Genomic DNA, 20,068 nt, shown 5'->3' with positions numbered 1-20,068 from the left:
TCTCTCTCATCCCTTTCTTCACATTCTCAAAGACCTAATGAGATCTCTGAGCCCTGAAGTTTGCTGGACCATTGTCATTTGCATGACATCTCTAAAATCCTTGTTTGAGGTGGGGTATGAAGCCCGCTCCGAATTAGCTCTTCCTAAGGTACCGACTGAAGTCCTTTGCAGTTTTGCTCAGTTGACGGAATGCTCTTCTCTTAGAACCTAAAGTTGGGATGGGGTCACACGTGCTTGTTCCTTGAGTAGTGTGGCATCCTGCCCAGAAGCCCCATTCTCCAGGACATAGCATGACCAGGACGGGCTTAGGACAGGAAGCAGCATCTTCACTTCAGTCCACCGCAGGATGCATAAAACAAAATCAGATGTTCTGAAAGCTAAGAACGCAGGGCTCTTTTCTCCTGCAGATTGACAGGTTGATGTTTGAACAGTAGCCAAATAACCCAGTTTAGCAAAAGGCTGAATTTTGACTTTTATAAACATTTAGTGAATACATTTTTATTTATGTCAGCTTTAAAAAATCCAGCTGCTGGCATTTGCTCCCCCATACCTTTTTTTTTTTTTACCTGAATGCCCAAATTAGAGTATTTAAATATTTTAGAATTTCATGGCGAGCACCTGTGCCAGCGTGAGGGCGATACGGATGTGCCGGGAGAGTATGAGGTGAGTCTTGCATGCTTGCTGGGATGTATGTTTCCTCGCAAGGGCTATGGTGAGCTGCCTACCTGTTCCTGGACCTCATTGAACCTCCTTGCAAAGGAACCGAGCATCGTGGCACAGGGGTGGAGAGGCAGATTTCTGAACTGGTTCTCAGATCAGGTGGGACTTCTGGTTCTTTCTCTGACCAACTGCTTGACCTTTAGTCTAGTGTCTCCCAAGACTTTGTCTCCATGTCAGATTTAACAGTTCTGTGACTCTAAAAAAGGGACTATGTATAAACATTAGAGGAATCTGCAGATTTTAACCCCACTGCTGTTAGGCACGCTGTCAGTTTCTTGTCAAGTTAAGAAATATGTAGAATTTGTTTAGTTGATACATTAAACTTCTGGAACTTTTTTATTATGGAAAATTTGAAATTTGTGAACAAAAAATAGAGAAAATTGCAAAGTGTCCTACCATCATTGAGTTTCTAGAAATGTCATCATTTTCATTCTTTAGTATATAGTATCCCTTCCACTATATGCCTCTAAAACATTTTAAAGCAGGAGCCCCCATTGTGGTTCAGTAGGTTAAGAACCGGGCTAGTATCCATGAGGATGCGGGTTTGATCCCTGGCCTTGCACAGTAGGTTAAGAACCCATCTAGTATCCATGAGTATGTGGGTTTGATCCCTGGCCTCACTCAGTGGGTTAAGGATCTGGCGTTACAGTGGGCTGTGGCTTCGGTTGTAGAAGCGGCTCAGATCCAGCATTTCTGTGGCTGTGGTATAGGCCAGCAGCTGCAGCTCTGATTCAGCCCTTAGCCTGGGAACTTTCATATGCTGTGTGCAGCCCTAAAAAGGGGAAAAAAATTAAAGTAAATCCCAAATAGCGTATTATTTCACCTATAAATATTTCAGGAGCATCTCTAACTAATACACTGCCTCCTTTTCAAAGCAAAGCCACATGCTGATATTAGAGCCAGCAAAACTGTCAATAATAGCAGACTGAGATTTTCCCTTGTCTTGCAAATGACATTTTACAGTTAGCATGTCTGAATCAGAATCCAAACAAGGTCCACACATGGCACTGGATGTCACATCTCTTAAGTCTTTTTAAAATCTGTAACTTTCCCCATCCCTCCCGTTTTTCATATTATAACTGGGTCATTTTTCCTGTATAATGTTCCAAATCTGGATTTGGTTGATTGCTTCCCTGTGGTGTCTTTTATCATGTTATTCTATTCTCCACCTCGCCTGTAAATTGGATACTTGGATGTAAAAGTTTCATTAGCTATAGATTCCTTTGGCTTATCTTCTGTGCATCAGTTTTCTTCCCATCAAAAACAAATAATATCTGGACATTCCCTTTTCATGATACTTAGATTATCTGTGAAGTCAAGTGCTGCCAGCCTGCTCCCCCTCACCTAAAGTTTCCCATCATCTGTTCAGCTGTTGGTTTTAGGATCTATTGGGGAATATTTTTTTGGAGTTTACAAAATACTCAAGACAAATCAAGTTAATGAAGTTTCTTCTCCTTATTAAATCTTATCTGCAAGGTGACGGATCATCTATAATCTATTCCTTTTGCACATTTCTGCAGCTTTTTATTGTGTTTTTCATTCTTTCATCTGTCTGAATGTCTAGAATGCCTTGCAAACTAACTCATTTCACTAGACGAATCAAGTGTTTCTACCCTACCCTACTAGTTTATTTGTTCATTTTTTTTTTTTTTTGCACAATCCATAAATGAAGCTTATGCTGTATTGTGATTTATCCCCAGTGCTTAGACAGTTCCTGGAAGATGATGATATTATTTATTGAAGGAATAACCTTACGAGTTATCCATGTCCTCTAAACACACTTTTTGTACTCCTTAGATCCACTGGTGAGCCACAAAACACAGTAGGAGCTGGAAACGTGATTGCACTGAAAAAATCTTCTTAGGTCATAATTCCCCCAAATCCTTTAGCCAGTTTTGGCATTTCAGGCAAAGGAACAGAAGTTGCAAGAGCTGTTGTCTATGTTGGTGAAAGGAGGGAGGATGGCAGCTAGGTTTGTGGGTGTTTGAATGGGGACAGATTACAAATGATCAGATAAAAGTAAATATGTAAAAACAGGTATGTACATAAATATACATAATCACACACAGCTCATAGCCGTGCGTATATATCCCAGGTTGCCCTGACAATTTTAGAGCTGTATGCTGAAAAACTTTAGCGAAACTTTGCTTGGAATGTGGAGCACCCATTTCAGAGCAAAGATCGTGTTGGTTCCTGAGGCAAGTGGATCTTTGTCTCAGTGACATTGAGTGAAACGTGGATGGTTGAACTGTTTTTTATTAGGGATGCGTAAAACCAACTTCAGATAGCTGTAAAAATTAGGTTCAGTTAAGTAGTTGACTAGTCAAAACAACCAAGAATGTTAATAGAGATGATTAGTCATTCTGAATATGAAAATGCTCTCCAGCAGAAATAGAATTACTGTATGGCATACCGTGACTAAAGGTCTGTGCTGTCTCTAAGGAGGAGATCTACTAGGTTTGAACAAACTGGACATGTTCAAATACTCATGCTGAATTGGAGCAGACTAGGTGTGAATATTCAAGGGAGTTGAAAACCACTTTTACTTGAAATGGGTTTAGGTGTTGACAGTGTCCCCCAAAGTAATTAAAAGATAATTGCTGTAGCATTTTTTCCCCCCAAACTATGCCTTATGAACTTTAAAAGAACAATTTTTGCTACAGTTCCTTAATCAGAGTTCAGGAATTATTTGCATCTTAGGGCATTAGGATGGTGCATGTAACATGTACTATGTAACCTGCCACGGTGTCTGATCCAGTAATTAAAGAGATGACTCTTTCTATAACAAGCACATGCGTGGTCACTTAAAAAAAGCATAAACTATCCTCACATCGGTTCAGGTCAGGCGAATCGCAACACTACAGAATGTTTTCAGAGCTTTTGGAATAACGGAATTTAAGACAAGGGATTACAATCAATCAGTCAATAGCTACCCTTTCTGGAGGGGCAAAAAGGCAGATAAATCCAACACACATCATTGTTAAAGGATTTTAAGCCCATCATATAAATGACTTGCTTCTTTTAGTTTATGTAAGATTTAGAAATTTTAAATAAAGAAAGCCTATCTATGTGGCTAAAAAAAATCTTTGGTTTGAATAATTTTAGAAGTAGCACCTCCCTTCTAAAAACGCTTAAACCTTCCACCTGTTTGTCTCTCAACCCCCATTTAGTGGAAAGGCCTGACTCATGGTAGGTAAGAAAACCAATGCTTATCAGTGCGTTTGGCCACTGTGCTTTGTGGAGTGCAGGGGTCCTGAAGGTGTTGCAGCATTGCAAAGCAGGCACCTCTATAAGAAGTTATTTAGGTAACAAAGTCAGTTTAAGATACAGTAGGAAAATGGGAGATTCTGCATGTTTGCTAATCCCAGGGTCTTTTCTATATTTTAGTAGTGAGCAATTTGTAAATTTTGAAAAACTATCATAATCAACATAAGGAAAACTGAAAAGAAAATCGACTTAGCTTTCATACTTTTAAAAATTGGTCAGGTGATTCTTGTCCCTTTAATAGTGACATTGAAAGGTTTGTTATTTTCTACAGAAAGCTCTCAAATATCTATCTGATAAACCTCTGCAGCAGCTTTTCACCTGGACTATGCATGCGTAAAAATAATCAGATTTCTCTTTATCTTGCTATAAACAAAGTTCAAGAAAGATTTCTGAAATGAAGATGATCTTCATTATGCCTTCTCCTAGTACCTAGAATTATCTTGCAGAACCCAATGAAGTTACTCAAGGATGTTATTTATAACAATTGTAGGCAGTGGAATTTGCCAAGATAAATATTTTAATAAACATAATGATTTGGCTAAAGAATTGTGGAAGAATTGTCAAGAATGGTTAAACCTACAGATTCTTTTTAGAATAATTGATCAAACATAATACTTGCTTCTTTTTTAAAAACATGCCTTTACATTAAATGTAAATCTACCACTTATTTAACAAAATTTATGCTAGGTTTTTCTAAATTTTCATAAACACAAGTTGCTATGGACTTCAATGTCCACATGTTTTTGTACACTTGTCCAATTACATCCTTAGGGTAAAATTCTAAAATTGAAATTTCGAAGTCATGTGCTTTTAGAATTTTGCTGTATATTTTAAATTGCCTTCCAGAGAGTTTATACCAATTTACATTCTCATTAACTATATATGAAAGTGCACTTCCTCACTGGCAGCTGAAAATTTGTCTTATTGTAATTTGCCAAACATCTTTTCATATTTATTGCCAAATTTCAAATTTATTCTTTCTATAAAGGAATGGCGCATGTTCTTTGCCAACCTATTTAGTTTTTTCTTAATGCAGTCTAAGAGCTTTTTTTTTTTACCAAGGGTTTTTATTTCTCCTTTGATTTATTTGTTGCAAAGATTTTTCCAAACTTTTTTTTTTACATCTAATTTTTTTCCATCTTATGTCATATCTAGCAAAGGTCTCTTCTACTTTAAAAAAATTTTTTTGAAGGAGAAGAGTTAGCTTATTGCTATGCCAGACAAAGGGGGCCACAGCAGGCTAATGCCTTAAAGACTGCGCCGCTTTGGGAGAAATTAGAAGGTGGTTTTATAGTTTGGAGAGTGAAAAATAGGGCTGTAGACAAGGATCAAGGTAGAGGCAAGCTTGCATTGTTTCTCAGTTGGCATTGAGTGGCCCCAGGACTGGTTCTGGTGGTAAAAATTTTTTAAGTTTATATTTTATTCTGTTGCTTTTATATTTTATCCTTTGCATTTAAATACATTTTGACATAAAGTATGAAGCAAAGATCTACTCAAGTTTTTTGGTCAAATGCTGGACAAATTTTTTGGTGTCATGTGTTGAGTAATTACTTGTTTCCTTGTTGATTTCATTTTTATTTTATTTTATTTTATTTATTTTTGTCTGGGGCATGTGGAAGTTCCCAGGCCAGGGATCAAACCTGTGCTACAGCAGTGACAATACTGGATCCTTAACCACTAGGCAACCAGGCAACTCCTCCTTGTTGATTTTTTAAATGACACATTGATCATAAATCTCTCTATGCATTTTTCCCTGTTGCTCTGTCTGTCCTTTCTGGCAGCAACACCAGATTGTGTAATTTGTTTTAAGATATATATGTGTATATGTAGTCGGTTTTACCAACTTACTTCTTTGTAAATGTTTTGTTAGTTATAATAATGATGAATTTAGTTTTCCAGAGAAAATTTGGAACCATTTTAGAATCCTGTGTCCTCTCTCTCTGCTTGTTTTTCTCTATTTGGCATTTTGTTTGGATTTGCTTTAAAGTCCAGTTTAATTTTGAGTCATCAGATGACTTTTATGCATGTACTTTTCTATGAAATACTTGTGTGAAAAGATTAAAGTATGTGGTTCCTTGAAAAATTGTTATGAAATTATTTTGGTCTTTCAGACTTGTGTGTGCTGCTGAATTCTTTCATGATTTTTGTTAAACTGGCTGGTGAACTGATGCAGATAGTGTCATATGCTGAATATCTAAATATAGTTATAATGAGGAATTATGAGAAAACATAATAAAATAGATACCAGTTCTGCATCCTTGGAGAGAAAATGGAATATAGCTGGATACAAACACTCCTCAATTGCTATCAGGAAGCTTAAAAATTGCAATCCTGTTCTAATTCTGTAAATTTAGTTGGTTGCTTGGTGCTAAAATACCATTTTTCTTGAAATGACTTCAGGCTGTTTTTAAAGTGACATGTGTAAATATTGAGGAAACTGAAAGATTGGAGACTGGTTAGTTTACCTAGGAAAGATTTCATGGCACAAGTGAGATTTGAATGGCGTTTTAAAAGAGAGACTGGTCACTGGCTGTTTAAGTGGAGAAGCGGCCATGGGATTCAAAGATCAGGGCCAGGCATATGTGTGTTTGGACAGACCTGAAGCTCTGGAGCTGGCAGTGGCTGGAGATGAGGAGAGAGGCAAAGGCAGGCAGGAAAGGCCCAGGTTCCATGAGATTCTCACTGTCCTGAGGCTGAGTTGAGGGTAGTCTGAGATGGCTAAGAATGTTCTGAACCTCCTGTGCCTAGGACAGCGGCTGGCTCATAGTGTGTGGAAGAAGAAAGGACTGAAAGGTAGGTTGGGGCTCAATTAGATGCAGGGTGGGAGGGTCAGAGGATGGATATTTGCAAGCTCCGAAGGATTTTCTGCCAAGAGAACAGGAGAGCTCATCTTTAAATTCTGACAGCAGGATGTGAACATGGGGGGCTGGGGTGAGGGGGAGAGTAAGGTGGAAAACAGGCATCCATAACATTTCCTGACCTTTTTACCATGGCCGAATAATTGAGCCTTTGAGGATGTATTCTATAGAAGCACCAAACCTTGATGGTAGAAAAAGAATCAGCGAACTCTGGCCTGGAGCCAATCTGGCCCACAGCCCATTCTTACAAATAAAGTTTTATTGGGACATGGCCTCACCTGTTCATTTACATATTATGCATAGCTGATTTGGTGTCACAACCATTGAGATGAGTAGTTACAGAAGAGACCACGTGGTTGGCAAAGACTAAAATAGTTACTCTCTGGCTTTTTAAGAAAATATTTGCTGGAGTTCCCGTCGTGGCGCAGTGGTTAACGAATCCGACTAGGAACCATGAGGTTGCGGGTTCGGTCCCTGCCCTTGCTCAGTGGGTTAACAATCCGGCGTTGCCGTGAGCTGTGGTGTAGGTTGCAGACGCGGCTCGGATCCCGCGTTGCTGTGGCTCTGGCGTAGGCCGGTGGCTGCAGCTCCGATTCAACCCCTAGCCTGGGAACCTCCATATGCCGCGGGAGCGGCCCAAGAAATAGCAACAACAACAACAACAACAACAAAGACAAAAAGACAACAAAAAAAATATTTGCTGACCTCTGTCTTAGAACCTGGTTCTTAGTAGTTGGTGGTGCCATTCTGGAAAAATTAACACAGTCAGAAGAGTTGAGACAAATTGTGCCTGGGTTGTCTAAGAAAGATCAGGCCATGTCACTTCCTATGAAAAAAATATACCAACATTCTGTACTGTGTTGAAGCCCCGTTTTTAAGTCATTCCTTGATTGTCTTATTTCTGTATCTAGTTCTGTCTCCATTTTTTGTGGCCATTTCTCCCAGCTGCCCTGAGTACCTACCATCTTCTGATCCTATCTGACTCATTCTACCATCCATAGTCAAGAAATTGGAATCCCAGTGCTATCATGTGTAGACCTCCATCTGCCTCTTAAGAAAGAGCAATTTCTCAGCCAGCTGTTCTGAGTTGCTCCTAGGCTGTGTCCTATGTATGTTTCCCCAAAATAACCCTCCTCTTCAAAACTCTCCACATTCCTCTTTTTCTCACTGTGTCTTTGTTCCTCTCTCCTGCAGTGTCTTTTCTGCTAGAGGCATGTGATAGCACTGAATCTGTAACCCCGGGCAGTGCCTGCATTAACCCAGCAGTTCCAGATTCTCTCTGGAACCTTGCCTTTTGGGGAGAATGATCAACCATTTGACAACTCGCCATGTTTAGGGAAGTCCAGCCATTGTTCAACCAGACCAATCACAGATAAAAAATATGCAAACCTTCATGCATGTAAGATGAAAATACAGCTGTGTTTCTTCATAGGCTTTCCAGATTCTGACTCTTCAAATATATATTAATATACAAATATATATTTTAATATATATATAAATATATTTACATATATATATTTTGTCTTTTTAGGGCCGCAGGTGCGGTATATGGAAGTTCCCGGGCTGGGGTCGCATCAGAGCTGTAGCTGCCAGCCTAACCCACAGCCACAGCAATGCAGGGTCCAAGCTTCACCTGCAAACTACATTGCAGCTCACAGCAACAACTGGATCTTTAACCCACTGAGCAAGACCAGGGATTGAACCCGAGTCCTCATGTATCCTAGTCAGGTTCTTTACTGCTGGGCCATAGTGGGAACTCCTCTTCAAATATATTTTAAAGGCTGAGAGAATAATTAGAAAGCAGCAGCCATTTTGTGGGAAAGATTTGATGAGCCTTTTGCATATGAAGAGTCAAATTTTAGGTTTCCCCTGGAGCATTCATGAGGTCGGTGGTGTTCTTAAAGACCACTCTAGAGGAATAGGAGAAAAGCTAAGAGGATTGAATATGCAGGTGTAGGAGTTCTATGTCTACTAAGACAGAGATGGAGAAGTTATCTTCATAATGGGAACCTTTGAAATCATGTAAGCATATTAGTAGTTAATTAATTGACTACTAATAAGTCCGTTTTGCATTTATCGAGGGCATACTATGTCTCAGGACCTATTGTGCTAAATGCCAGAAATACGAAGATGACTGAGGCTCGTTTTCTGCCCTTGAGGAACCTCCAGGCTAGAAGGGAGAAAGCAGATGCATGAACACCTACTTGCCATTCACCGTGATAATGTTACAACAAGTGGATTTTTTCAGGGAAGTGCAAGGAAGAGTCTAGAAGGAAGAGGACTGACACTTGAGAGGGCTAAGATGAGAGAAGACTGGGGGGAAAGAAAGAACAGCAAAAAGGAAAAAGAACTTGAACTTCATTAGAGAAGATGATTGAACCACACTATGGAAATCAGAGTTAGAGACAAGAGGTTAAAATCAAGGTTAAGGCCAAGAGGCTGTGGAGAATCAAGGACAGTGGGTGATCTCACATGGAAGAACTGGGATTTCAGTTGTTCAAGAAGGAATATTGTTTTACAGCCTCACCCTTCTCAACCTAGTACAAATTTGATTGTATGTGTATGGTTTGTGTGCAATAAGATATCATGTCGTATCCTGACTTAACATAATCATGTTAACATAATTCATGTATAGTAAAACACTTTATGTATACAATATATACAACACTACTCCTTGTCAGTCATTCAAGCTCAGAAGCGATAGGAATTTGCTGAGCACTTTATGTTACCTAAGTAAATTCTTATGAGAAATAGTATTATTATAATCCCAACATTTTCCCTACAGGGAACCCAAAGCCTGTCCAGGGTTATCCAGGACTATGGATATGAGGCACTCATACCCAGCCCTGCCCTGCATGGCTGAGTTTAGAGGCGCCATTGGACTAAGACTAAGAGATCAGCCTTTGGTGTTAAGATGAACTGAAGAGAAACAGACTGACTCCTTTTCACGGTGGGGGTGAGGCCAAGAAAACCCGAGTGCACAGAATAAAGGGAGGCAGTGTGTGGGGTAGAGGCCAAGCACAGGCTTTGAAGTCAAGCCTAACTGGATTCCCCCCCCAACCCCACCCCGCCCCGGCTCTGCCACTTGCCAGCCACATGGTGTTGATCAGGCCAGGTTTCCACCCTGAATGTCCCTGTATGTCCGGGGCTGGGTCCGATCTTCTGCCTTGTTGCACTTACATGTAGAGGATCTGCAGTTATGCTTGGCTTTTCAAATGAGCTGCTGCTACCACTGGACCTGTTTGTGTTGCGACCACTGTTATTCCACATCGCACTCCTCCTCCTTCTCTCTTGTTATCACTGCTACTGTGTCTACTACTATTATTATTATTCGTAGCAACAGTAGTTGGAATGGACTAATGGACTAGATTTATGCCACAACAACAGAACAAAACCCAGAATAGTTAAGTCCTCAATTTGATCAATAGCAACAGTTGTTTTGTGTTCATTTCAGTGTTTCATGAGCCGTTGCCATGGCAGGTCTTGGTGCTAGGGACAATGGGGCCTTAAAACAGAGATAAGTCATTGCCTCTTTTTAACCAGCATACAAACTAATTTGGCCTTCATGCCACACATGCTTGGAAGAGAACTTCAGGAGGTAATCTGTCAATGCACACTGAACATAGACCCTCTTGTAGCAGGAGACTGCTGTAGCTTTGGGAGGGTAGTCAGGACTTAATTTCATGATGATTTGAAGACTTAATTATGCATTTACTGCTTCTGCAGATAACCCCCATTTCCTCATGCCATATAGTGAGCTGTTGCCTTATGTACAAGTTGAGATAGTTATCAGTATCTTGGTTTTAGTAACCCTCAAGTCCTTGGCCATTCGACTTTATATGAGCACCTATTTGAGGTGCTAGGTCAGCAGGATGAGTGAATGAACTTCTGGTCCCTGTCTTCTGGGAGGACTGTCTCTACATGAAAATGGGTTTTATAGATTGGTGTTCTGGGAGGAGGGCATTTACAACACCCTTGAAGTGGAACCTCTCTTACCCAACATGGAGAAGACTGACATGCGACAGTTTGCTCTTCCTTTATTTTACTAAAATAGCAAGCTGGCCAAATATACTTTTCAGCACATTTATTATAGCCACATGTTTATATTTATAGGAGAAATGGTGCTAATTCCCTAGTATGTTAACAGGTCTTATTCAAATTTGTTCTATTTTTACTTTGGAACAAAATTGCTGAAGAGAAACATTTTAAGGCAAGTAGTGATTACAGCATACTTATCAGATTATATATTAAATAAGCTTCCTGAACTGAGAAGGAGTAGAAACTGAAAAGCAGGTAGTTGTCTTAAATTGTATATTGCTAATGTAAGATTTCTTCAAATCCACTTCTACTGTAGGTTACATTTTACTTTCATGTTTTCTTTTTCTAAATTTCTACCTTCTCATTAACAAAGGTAATCCTCTTTTTAATATATAATAGATGACCTGGGATTCCAGAATGGTTTTCCATACACCAAGGAAAGACCTCCTCATGTTATTGTATGCAATAAATAATGTTGTTTTTTCTTTAATTTGATAGGTAGTCAAACAGGTGAATTCATAATCTTGTCAACCCTTGGGCACTTGTAATTTCCATACCAAAATGCATGAATTCTTACCTGACTATTACTCTGTTATACATTAAGTAATAGTTACTATGGCAACCTTTGCATCGCATTAGAATACTTAAATATGAAGTGTTGTGTGTCTCTCTGGGAAAAGACAAGATATTTGCATTATCAAATGTTTGGTGAAATATAATCACTCCTAAAATGAATAGTTTTGTTCAAGGTCATTTGAGTTCTTTGGGAGTTATGCAGATTTACAGCCAAAACTATGAAGGGCATTCATTTATTTTTTGTGATGTCGTGGGGGAAGCAAAGATTGGCAAAATTAGTACTTGATAAATACTGTGATGTCCACTCGGTGCCTGTAATTGGCCTTGCAAAGGGAGAAACAGAATTGAACCATATTTGATGTCATTTTTCAGTGGCTAATGCAGGAGTAAGAATCTGAATTTAACATCACATGATCGATCAAATTCTGTCAAATATAATACAAATTTTTGCATAGCCAGTCGGTTAACTGTGACTAGTTTTGATTTCACGAATAGTTGAACTAACAATAGCAGTTTGCTCAAGCTTGCAAGAGCAAGATGAAATGAGCCGTTGACGTAATCCTTGTGGCACTTCCAGGAAAATGGCCACTTAAACTGAAATTATCGAGATTGATCATTGGCCAGATTTTTTAAATTAAATATGGAGGAAAACTAGCCATTTCTTGTTGCCAGCATAGCTATGGGCCACAAGGCTATCATCACTGTTTATATAGACTGCCATATTTAACTCTCTCTGGTTTCATAGTGACTTTTCAAAATTATTATCTCAGTATATACTTTTCATCTGAAAGTGATGTAGGGGACATGACAGTCATTCACAACTTTTGAGGGCTCTTTTAAATAATGATCAGCAGCTGGTAATACGACCATGAATTTGGGGAAGAAGAGTGACTCTATGCTGGACCTCAGTTCTGCTGGACATTGTACATATGTTGTTTCATCTGCTTCTGCTAACTCTGTGATCGAACATTTATTATTCCCTTCTTACAGAGGAGGAAAGCATGTTTTTGAGCAGTTGAATAACCACCTGCCGGTCACATTGCATGTATACGCCTCTGAACTTGAGTTCCACCTATCTGTCTGACCTCAAAGCCCTCTATCGTTCCTTAAAAGACTTGGTTTCAACCTTGGACTTGTCACAATGCGCGTTATACTTTTAAAGTAGAAATAACAAACCCTGACAAAAGGCTAATTTCAATCATTTGCATTTCTCTGCGGCTCAATAGCAATCTATAAAGTCCCTGTCTCGAAAAGTTATCTATCCTTGCCATCTTATCTTTCTGAGTTTCCCAAGTCTTCTTTTGTTGAAACCAAGCTTAGGACCAAAATCAAAATAAACTATAAAGGGGCATTCCTGTACCTTCAGGTATCAGGAATAAAGACATGCTAAAGACTGACTTTCAATTTTGAGCTCTGAAGTTCAAAAGTGGACAGGTGGAAATATTGCGTTCTTACATTGCCCTTTGGTGCGAGATATCTTCTGGGTTGCAGAGTAAGTGCCAACAGCAGCAAAATTATCGCCCCCTCCTGCTACTATAGGAAGTCAGCAATGGCCCTTCTGTGGTCAAAATGGCAAATTCAGCAGCAGCTATTTGACAGGGATTTGCAAAAACTTCCCCATGGCTGTTAGGAATCTTATTCAGCACTGTCTTTGAAAACCCAATTCTGTGCAGGATTAACTATGTAGAAATGACCTCAGTTGTGATTAAAAAAAAAAAGTTTTAAAAACAAATCTCATTTATGATTTTTCTCAATGTGTATTCTGCACTTAGCGCTACAGCTTGGTAGGTCCCTATACATAATATCCCGCATTTTAAGTTTTAGAGCAGTTCAGAATTTTATTTCCATATTAAGGTAGAGCCATCTAAAATTCCTGGCTATAAAGAGTCAGTTCGCCATACAAAGCCACTATACATCACTTAGGTTTGTGATGAAAGAATGGAATTGCAGCTGTGTGAGTACTAGAATACCCAAACATGAATTAGACTCACAAGCATTTGGCAATAGTTCAGAAAAGGAGCTTAATCTGGTTTCATCTGAGACTGCTTTTCTCTGTTCTACAACATCCCCCCAAGATGTTGTGTCTGATATCGGATCACAACGTAATGGGAGTGACGCAAAATCAGAGAAAAGCCCTAAGAAACCAGGGGCACGTTTGATTTTCCCCAGAGATTTTTTTTTTCCTCCTACTTCTTTTTTTTTTTTTTTTCCCCTCTCTCCCAGATTCCAACTCTGAAATTCAAGGTCATTCACCTATTAGATGAATTAATTATAAGCCAAAAAGCAGCATTCATCATACTCTGATCTCACTCCTATCTATAATTAAGGGTAAATATAATCTTCCCTTTTAGAAATGTACCCACCCACCCATTACATTTAAAGCGCTGACTGAAATGAAATAATGGTTCAGCGCAAGATGATTTTAGTTTAACAAGAAAAAAGTTGATAATTTAAGCTCGAAGCAGTTAGTTCTATTTTTGATTACCATTCAGTTATAAATCTAATTTGAGATATATGCTGCTTTTCTGTTACCCAAGTTTAATTCATGGTTTGCATTCTTGGTTGCATAAGCAAAGTTCGGTGGTTGATCAAGGATGTTAAAAAGCTCCCCCACAAAAGCAGTGGGGAGCACGGTTGCAAATGTGTTAGAAAGATAGTCTGAGATCCAGATCTGATGTGAAACAAACAAAACGTCTCCTTCAAAGGGCTCCTCACAGAATAGCTGCATTTGGCATTTGAGTGGCTGTGTTGGGACTGGCTCTTTGCTGAAGAGTTGATTGCAGAGGGTGGACCCCCAAATATTTAAATCTAGTTGACAAAGTCAGTGTATTTTATTCTTTGGTTAGGGTATTTTTTAAAATGTCTTAAAATTGTTGGTCTTTGGAAGAAAATGAGTGAATAAGGGGAAGAGATCAGAGCATCACATTGCAGACAGTTAAGCAAAATGCTCAATTCTGGCTTTAAGATTTACAGGTTAGTTCTGCGAGACACCACATCTTGCTTCCCGTGTTTCCTGGCAGACGAGGGTGGCTCTCTACTGGGACCCAGCATAACCGCAGGCCGTGAGCTTGCACAATGTGAAAAACCTTAAAACCCTTATAATCCTATTTAAGGCAAAGATGAATTTGCCCACTTTGAAAGTAGACTTTAGCTTTTCTAACTTAACTTTTAAGTATAAATTTGTTTTCAAATGTATATATATGTGTGTGTGTATATATATGTATGTGTGTGTATACATATGTATATATACATATGTATACACACATGTATATACACATGTAGGTAAATTCATATATAAAGGAATGCCTCATCTATTTCATGAAATATTTAATTTACCTAATTAAATTGAATGCCATTAACTTTTTAAAATTCATAAACTCAGGCTTTCAGTGGATGGAAAAATTTTATCTTTCTTCTTGCTAAAGAGCTAAATGTATGACGTGAAGGCCAAACAATAGTAAATGGTCATTGTTCGTTTTACAAATGTATTCCACAATAAGAACACATATATTTTTATCTTAATTTTCCCTAGAGGAGGGTGATTAGGGCCTCCCTTAAGTGTGAGGAAATGCTTATTTTTGTATGCTTTAGAAGAATGATTCTATTGTCCGAGTGAAAAAGAAAAAGGAACAAACAGATCTAAAAAGAAAGAGGAATGTGCTTTGTCGGGGAAAAAAAAAAAAAATTAGCAGGAGTCCTTAAATGTCTGAAGTTCTGTCTGCTCTTAGCCAGTCTTGTGTCACAATACATGGTTTACATGGCTGCCCACGTGAGAGTTGGATGTGTGATTTCTTTACAACTGGCCCATGAAAATGACTTTCTCTAAAATTAAAAACAATAAGGTCAGCCACAGGCAGTGAGCTGTCTAGTTATCATTTGATATTTTTTTATAGCTCTTTTGTGAATGGTGCTCAAACACAGTATAGCAAGCCTGTTTGTTTTTATGTTGACCTATTGAATGCATCTACTTTCTTGGGAGTGAAAACCTTTGCCACCAGGACCAACAAGAATTAAGCAATGGTTAAGCTCATTAAAAAGACAAGCAAGCATTTCACCCTATCCGCTCAGCCCTTTGTGGAATATTTTGTATAATTTTAGAATCTGAAAAATGGAGGAATAAGGGTAATGTCTAAAAGACAAAGTTATCAGTAACATCATTTTCAAACTCCTCTTTCCAGTGAAATGAAGACTCCTTTGTAGACTTACCCCACTCTGAAGAGGTTGTGATTTAAATCATTTACGGCTTTATTGATGGAAATTTCAAGGAAAACTTGGACTTAAGTAATTGTAGACTTTGTTAACAAGATTTATCAAGATTCTAAAAATCTTTAAATGCCACTCCTAAAGTGGTAAAAGAAACCATTTGATGTTCTACTGTTGGATTCTTGATGTGTAGAAAACTCTGTATTTTAGTTTTTCATTCCCTTTTGATACCTTCCCTAAATTTGGAAGAGGCAGTCATTGAACAGGCAGATGTCAGTTTTTTGTCTGGTAAGTGATCCGGTTGGATCAGGCATTTGTGTGGTAAATATTAAGATATTTGAAATGAGTTTATACTGCAAATGTCCTTCCAGCCTAAAATCCCATCCCCGAAGTTTTATTTTAATAATGTTTATTATGTGTCCCTTGAAGAAGTCTTAAACTGGCAGCAGTGAAAGGCAAGCTTGTCAGTAGCTGATTAGTCCTTTAAATATTACTCATCCAGCACTCACAAAAATCCATCGGTATAGAGAGGTTCTCTTTATGATATTTAGCTATATGGCAGTGGAAAGGGGAGGTTTGAATTTTTGATTTTCCAGCTTATGGGTCATATTTGACCAACTGCTTTCACTAGAAGACATGCCACTTTGTTGAGCTATTTAGGAATCAAAAAGACTGTCTTAATTTAAAACAAGGACCCTTTGTTTTAGTTGGTGACTGCCTTGTGAAATTTTTCAGTTCTCAGCGGGTTAACCAGGGAACAGGGGCAGAGTCATAATTGGCCTATTTAGAGTATTTTGCATGTGAATAGTGTGTTAGTGAAGCATCCCTAAGTCTGTTGTGAGTGACATGGTGATTAGAATTTAGATTAGGGAAAACACATTCTGTACTTTATCAAGGACAGTAATTAGTTCAGTCAGTAAAAGTTGATTACAAGTAACGATAAAGTTAGATTTTTTAGTACTTAATTTTAAAATTTCTTTATTAAATAGTAAATATGTTCTTAATAGAAAGGGTAGTCTCTACCCTGGTTTTCTTGCATATCAGAATAATTAAAAGAACAATGTGTTCAATGCAGAGTATAATCAGGCGATTTATATATTATGGGTAAGTTTCTCCGTAGTTTTTAGAAAATGGAATATTATTATATCATCTTTCCTCTGTCATCCTTTTTGGAAAGTTTAGTAATTTGTCACGCCATGATAAGTTCATGATATTTGTGGAAGTTTTCTAGCATTCAGGTAAATGTTGAATCTGTGGGGATGTGTTTTAGCTGCTTCTGATAGCCCTCCAGAGGGCATTCTGAGGTCCTGTAAATGTGTTCCTGTTAGGAACAGGATAGAAATGCCTACTGTTTCTATAATTTTGGAAGTTAATGTGAGGATGTGAATTTCCTCCTGGTTCGATTGGCGTTGTCTCTTCTGGGGGTGCCGTGTGAATTTGGGGAGGGTCACGCTGTGCGGAAGCAGAGAGGCAGAGTTCTCCGTGGAAATGAGCATTTTACCCTCTCCCCCCCATGTGAGCTGTGTGTTGGGGGGGAGTTGTGTGTTTTCGAAAAATCAGATTCTTCCTGGTTCTTGCTAAGGGAAGGGCATGAACAGTTCCCAGATATGAGCCTAACTCTAGATAAAGGAAGTATTAGCTTTCCACCAATGCCCTTTTCTTATAAAAATGAAGATCTCTGTGGTTTTCAAAGATGAAAATGCTGTTTAAAGAGAACCACCGTCTGCCTTCCTCTCCAGAGTAAAACACCCCAATTCACAAACTTTGTGAGAGCTTCTTAGACGGCTTTTCTTTTCGTTGTGTTGGGTTTTAATTGTCTCAGCTTAGCAGATGCTGTTTCCTTTATTGCGTTGGTTTAAGTACTAACAATCAGTTGGGAGGGGGTGAATGTAAAAAAATTAACCTTATATGTTTGTGTTTCCTTTTTAACCTTATAGCAGAGTCTCCTTGGAGGTGACATGGATATGGGCAACCCAGGAACCCTTTCGCCCACCAAACCTGGTTCCCAGTATTATCAGTATTCTAGCAATAACCCCCGGAGGAGGCCTCTTCACAGTAGTGCCATGGGTAAGGTATTCCTCTGTTTGAATGCCCGAGTGATTAGTAGTAGTCTTTTTCTTCCTTTCTTTCTTTTTTAATACCACCCTCTCAATCTGTCCTCATCCCACCCCACCCACCCCCTGGGAAAAAAAAAAGCAAAACATAAAATTTTGCTTAACTGTCAAGCTCATGACTCCCCACACCCCCGCCCCCCAGTAATACTTTGGGTGGATATGTTAACAACTTCGAGGAGCAGGAGAACTATTTGGGTGTATGCTCGCTTCTCATTTTCTCTTGGCTGCCCATATAAGGAACCTCTTTTAAAAATCAAAGCATTAAAAAGTGAAATCTCCTCATTTTTATGAAAGAGGCAGAACTTGATTTCTGCCAAAAGAAAAGACGATGGCGGTACCGACGCTTCGCTAAGTAACGCTTTAAGAAAATCTGGTCTAAACCTAAATGGCTTCGTGGGGTAATCGGTTTTAGTTAGGAGTGTGGGCATGCAGGGGACCTCACAGCCTCCTCATTTTCTTTCAGAGGTACAGACAAAGAAAGTTCGAAAAGTTCCTCCAGGTTTGCCATCTTCCGTAAGTACGGCTTGTTTCTGCCTGGTATTATTGTTTATTTTGCTCTGCTTTGTGTTGATGCGAAGGAGATAGGAGCACATGAGGTTCCATCCTCCAGAGCAGCATGTTTATCTAGAATGTGGATGAGGTAGGGATAACCCCTACCTCCAGCCACCTGACCCCACGTTGCAGTGATTAATTGCACATCCTGGGAGACAGGGTGGTCGTGTTGCTATTCAGCAAGCTAAGCTCTGAAGAGAGCCTTGAAAAGGTGCCTGAAGTTCAAGGAGTTTTACCTGCACAGAGCTTTCCGGAGAATGAGTATTAGTTTCATGTGTTGGTTAAATTCTTTGTCGGTATTATGATGATTTATGGATTTGCATGCGAAAGGAGATTTGTGGAGAGGATTTAGGGAAAATTTACATGGGTTTCAGCCCAGAGTGCAGGGTGAATGTCTCTATTTTCTAGAGAGGTTACTGGAGGGAGGCTGCAAAGGTAGCTGCATCAGTAGCCATTAGTGTCTGGAATCCCAGGTGGTAACTAGAAGAATCCAGCTGTAACCAAAGGCATTCTGGGTCTTTTTAAAACCTGGAGCTATAAGCAGGAGTTGCTGCAGTCTCTGCAGTTGACAACATAGCAAAAGTTGGTTGTGTTCACAGCTGAATACATGATAGCTTATTTTCAATTCTTGTATAAGAATATATCTTCTTATATTCAAATTCGACTTCCCAAATGATTTTCCTTAATTTTGCTTAGAACTGGTATCTTTCTAGTAATTTCCTCCCTAGAAGATATGAAAATATAGTAGAATAAAAATACGAATTTCCCTCTTCTTATTTCCTCTTTATTTTCTCTTTCTCCTTTTTTGGTTCTCCATTCCCTCCTGTGATATATTTATATACATAGTTTTAGCTTAATTTAATTCTGTGTTCTGTAGGGCACTAGTATTCTTTGAAAAGAATGCTAATGAGGCTTATCATAAGTTCTTGTACTCTTAAATAAAATCATATTTGGATTTCTGAAAATAATATTACCAATCAGGGCTCACATATTAGTTTTATTTCATTTTTAATAAATTAGGGGAATAATAGGTTTTGCAAATGTGCTAAGATTAGATTAACCCAAACACCTGTGTGTTTGACTTGATTTCAGTTCAAGCTCATCCAAAAAATTATTAAGCGAATATATCAGAAGAAGACTTATCAAGGGGAAAAAAAAACAAATTTTGTATGCTGATTATCATAGGCTTGGTAATGTTAAAGAAGCATCACAAAATTACCATTAAATATAGAAAAATATGTGTAAATAAAACTGCCAGTGGTGTACAAAATAGTCACTTTGGACTATCAGTAAGTCACTTAAAAACATACTGAGTGATTTATTCTTTGAATTTCTGTGTTGTCTTGAAATTGGCTAATATCCCCTCAGATTTCTATAAGCGTGTTTTAGGCTTGAAGTTTGTGGTAAATTTAAAGTAGATGAAACTTTAGCTTTTAATAGCTTTTATGACAACTCCAAATGATGTAGTTCTTGCAGCTGTTTACATTTTAAACATGCCTGAAGCTAATATGGACAGTATTAAATACAAGAAGTGGACCTTTGAATGTTGAGAAATGATAGCATAAGTCTTTGCTATAAAACCCATGCAAAACTTAAAGCTGTAGTACCCCATTTATGTCCTGTATTCAGATAAACTTAGTTTATTTTTTCCAATGCTAAAATTATGCAGAAATTGGCACAATTTTGAAGGAGTGCATTGGTGTGGCATTAGATAGTCTCAATCTGCTTAATCCTTGTCAA

At 38.6% G+C, this 20,068-nt stretch overlaps 1 protein-coding gene across 17 annotated transcripts in view; it reads left to right on the top strand.

Moving 5' to 3' along the window:
• Window positions 1-20,068, top strand: part of TCF4 (transcription factor 4) — a 365,917-nt gene that overhangs the window by 217,309 nt on the left and 128,540 nt on the right. For 15 of the 17 annotated variants that reach the window (XM_047765454.1, XM_047765461.1, XM_047765445.1 and 12 more), the window contains 2 exons: window positions 17,600-17,729; window positions 18,240-18,289. In XM_047765454.1, coding sequence (XP_047621410.1) covers window positions 17,600-17,729; window positions 18,240-18,289 — 180 coding nt within the window. The remainder of the gene's footprint in view (window positions 1-17,599; window positions 17,730-18,239; window positions 18,290-20,068) is intronic. The other 2 variants (XM_047765499.1, XM_047765491.1) reach the window with 1 other exon arrangement.

Source organism: Phacochoerus africanus, chromosome 2 (assembly GCF_016906955.1).
Source record: "Phacochoerus africanus isolate WHEZ1 chromosome 2, ROS_Pafr_v1, whole genome shotgun sequence".
NCBI lineage: Eukaryota > Metazoa > Chordata > Mammalia > Artiodactyla > Suidae > Phacochoerus > Phacochoerus africanus.
This window is presented reverse-complemented; position numbering and strand designations above follow the sequence as displayed.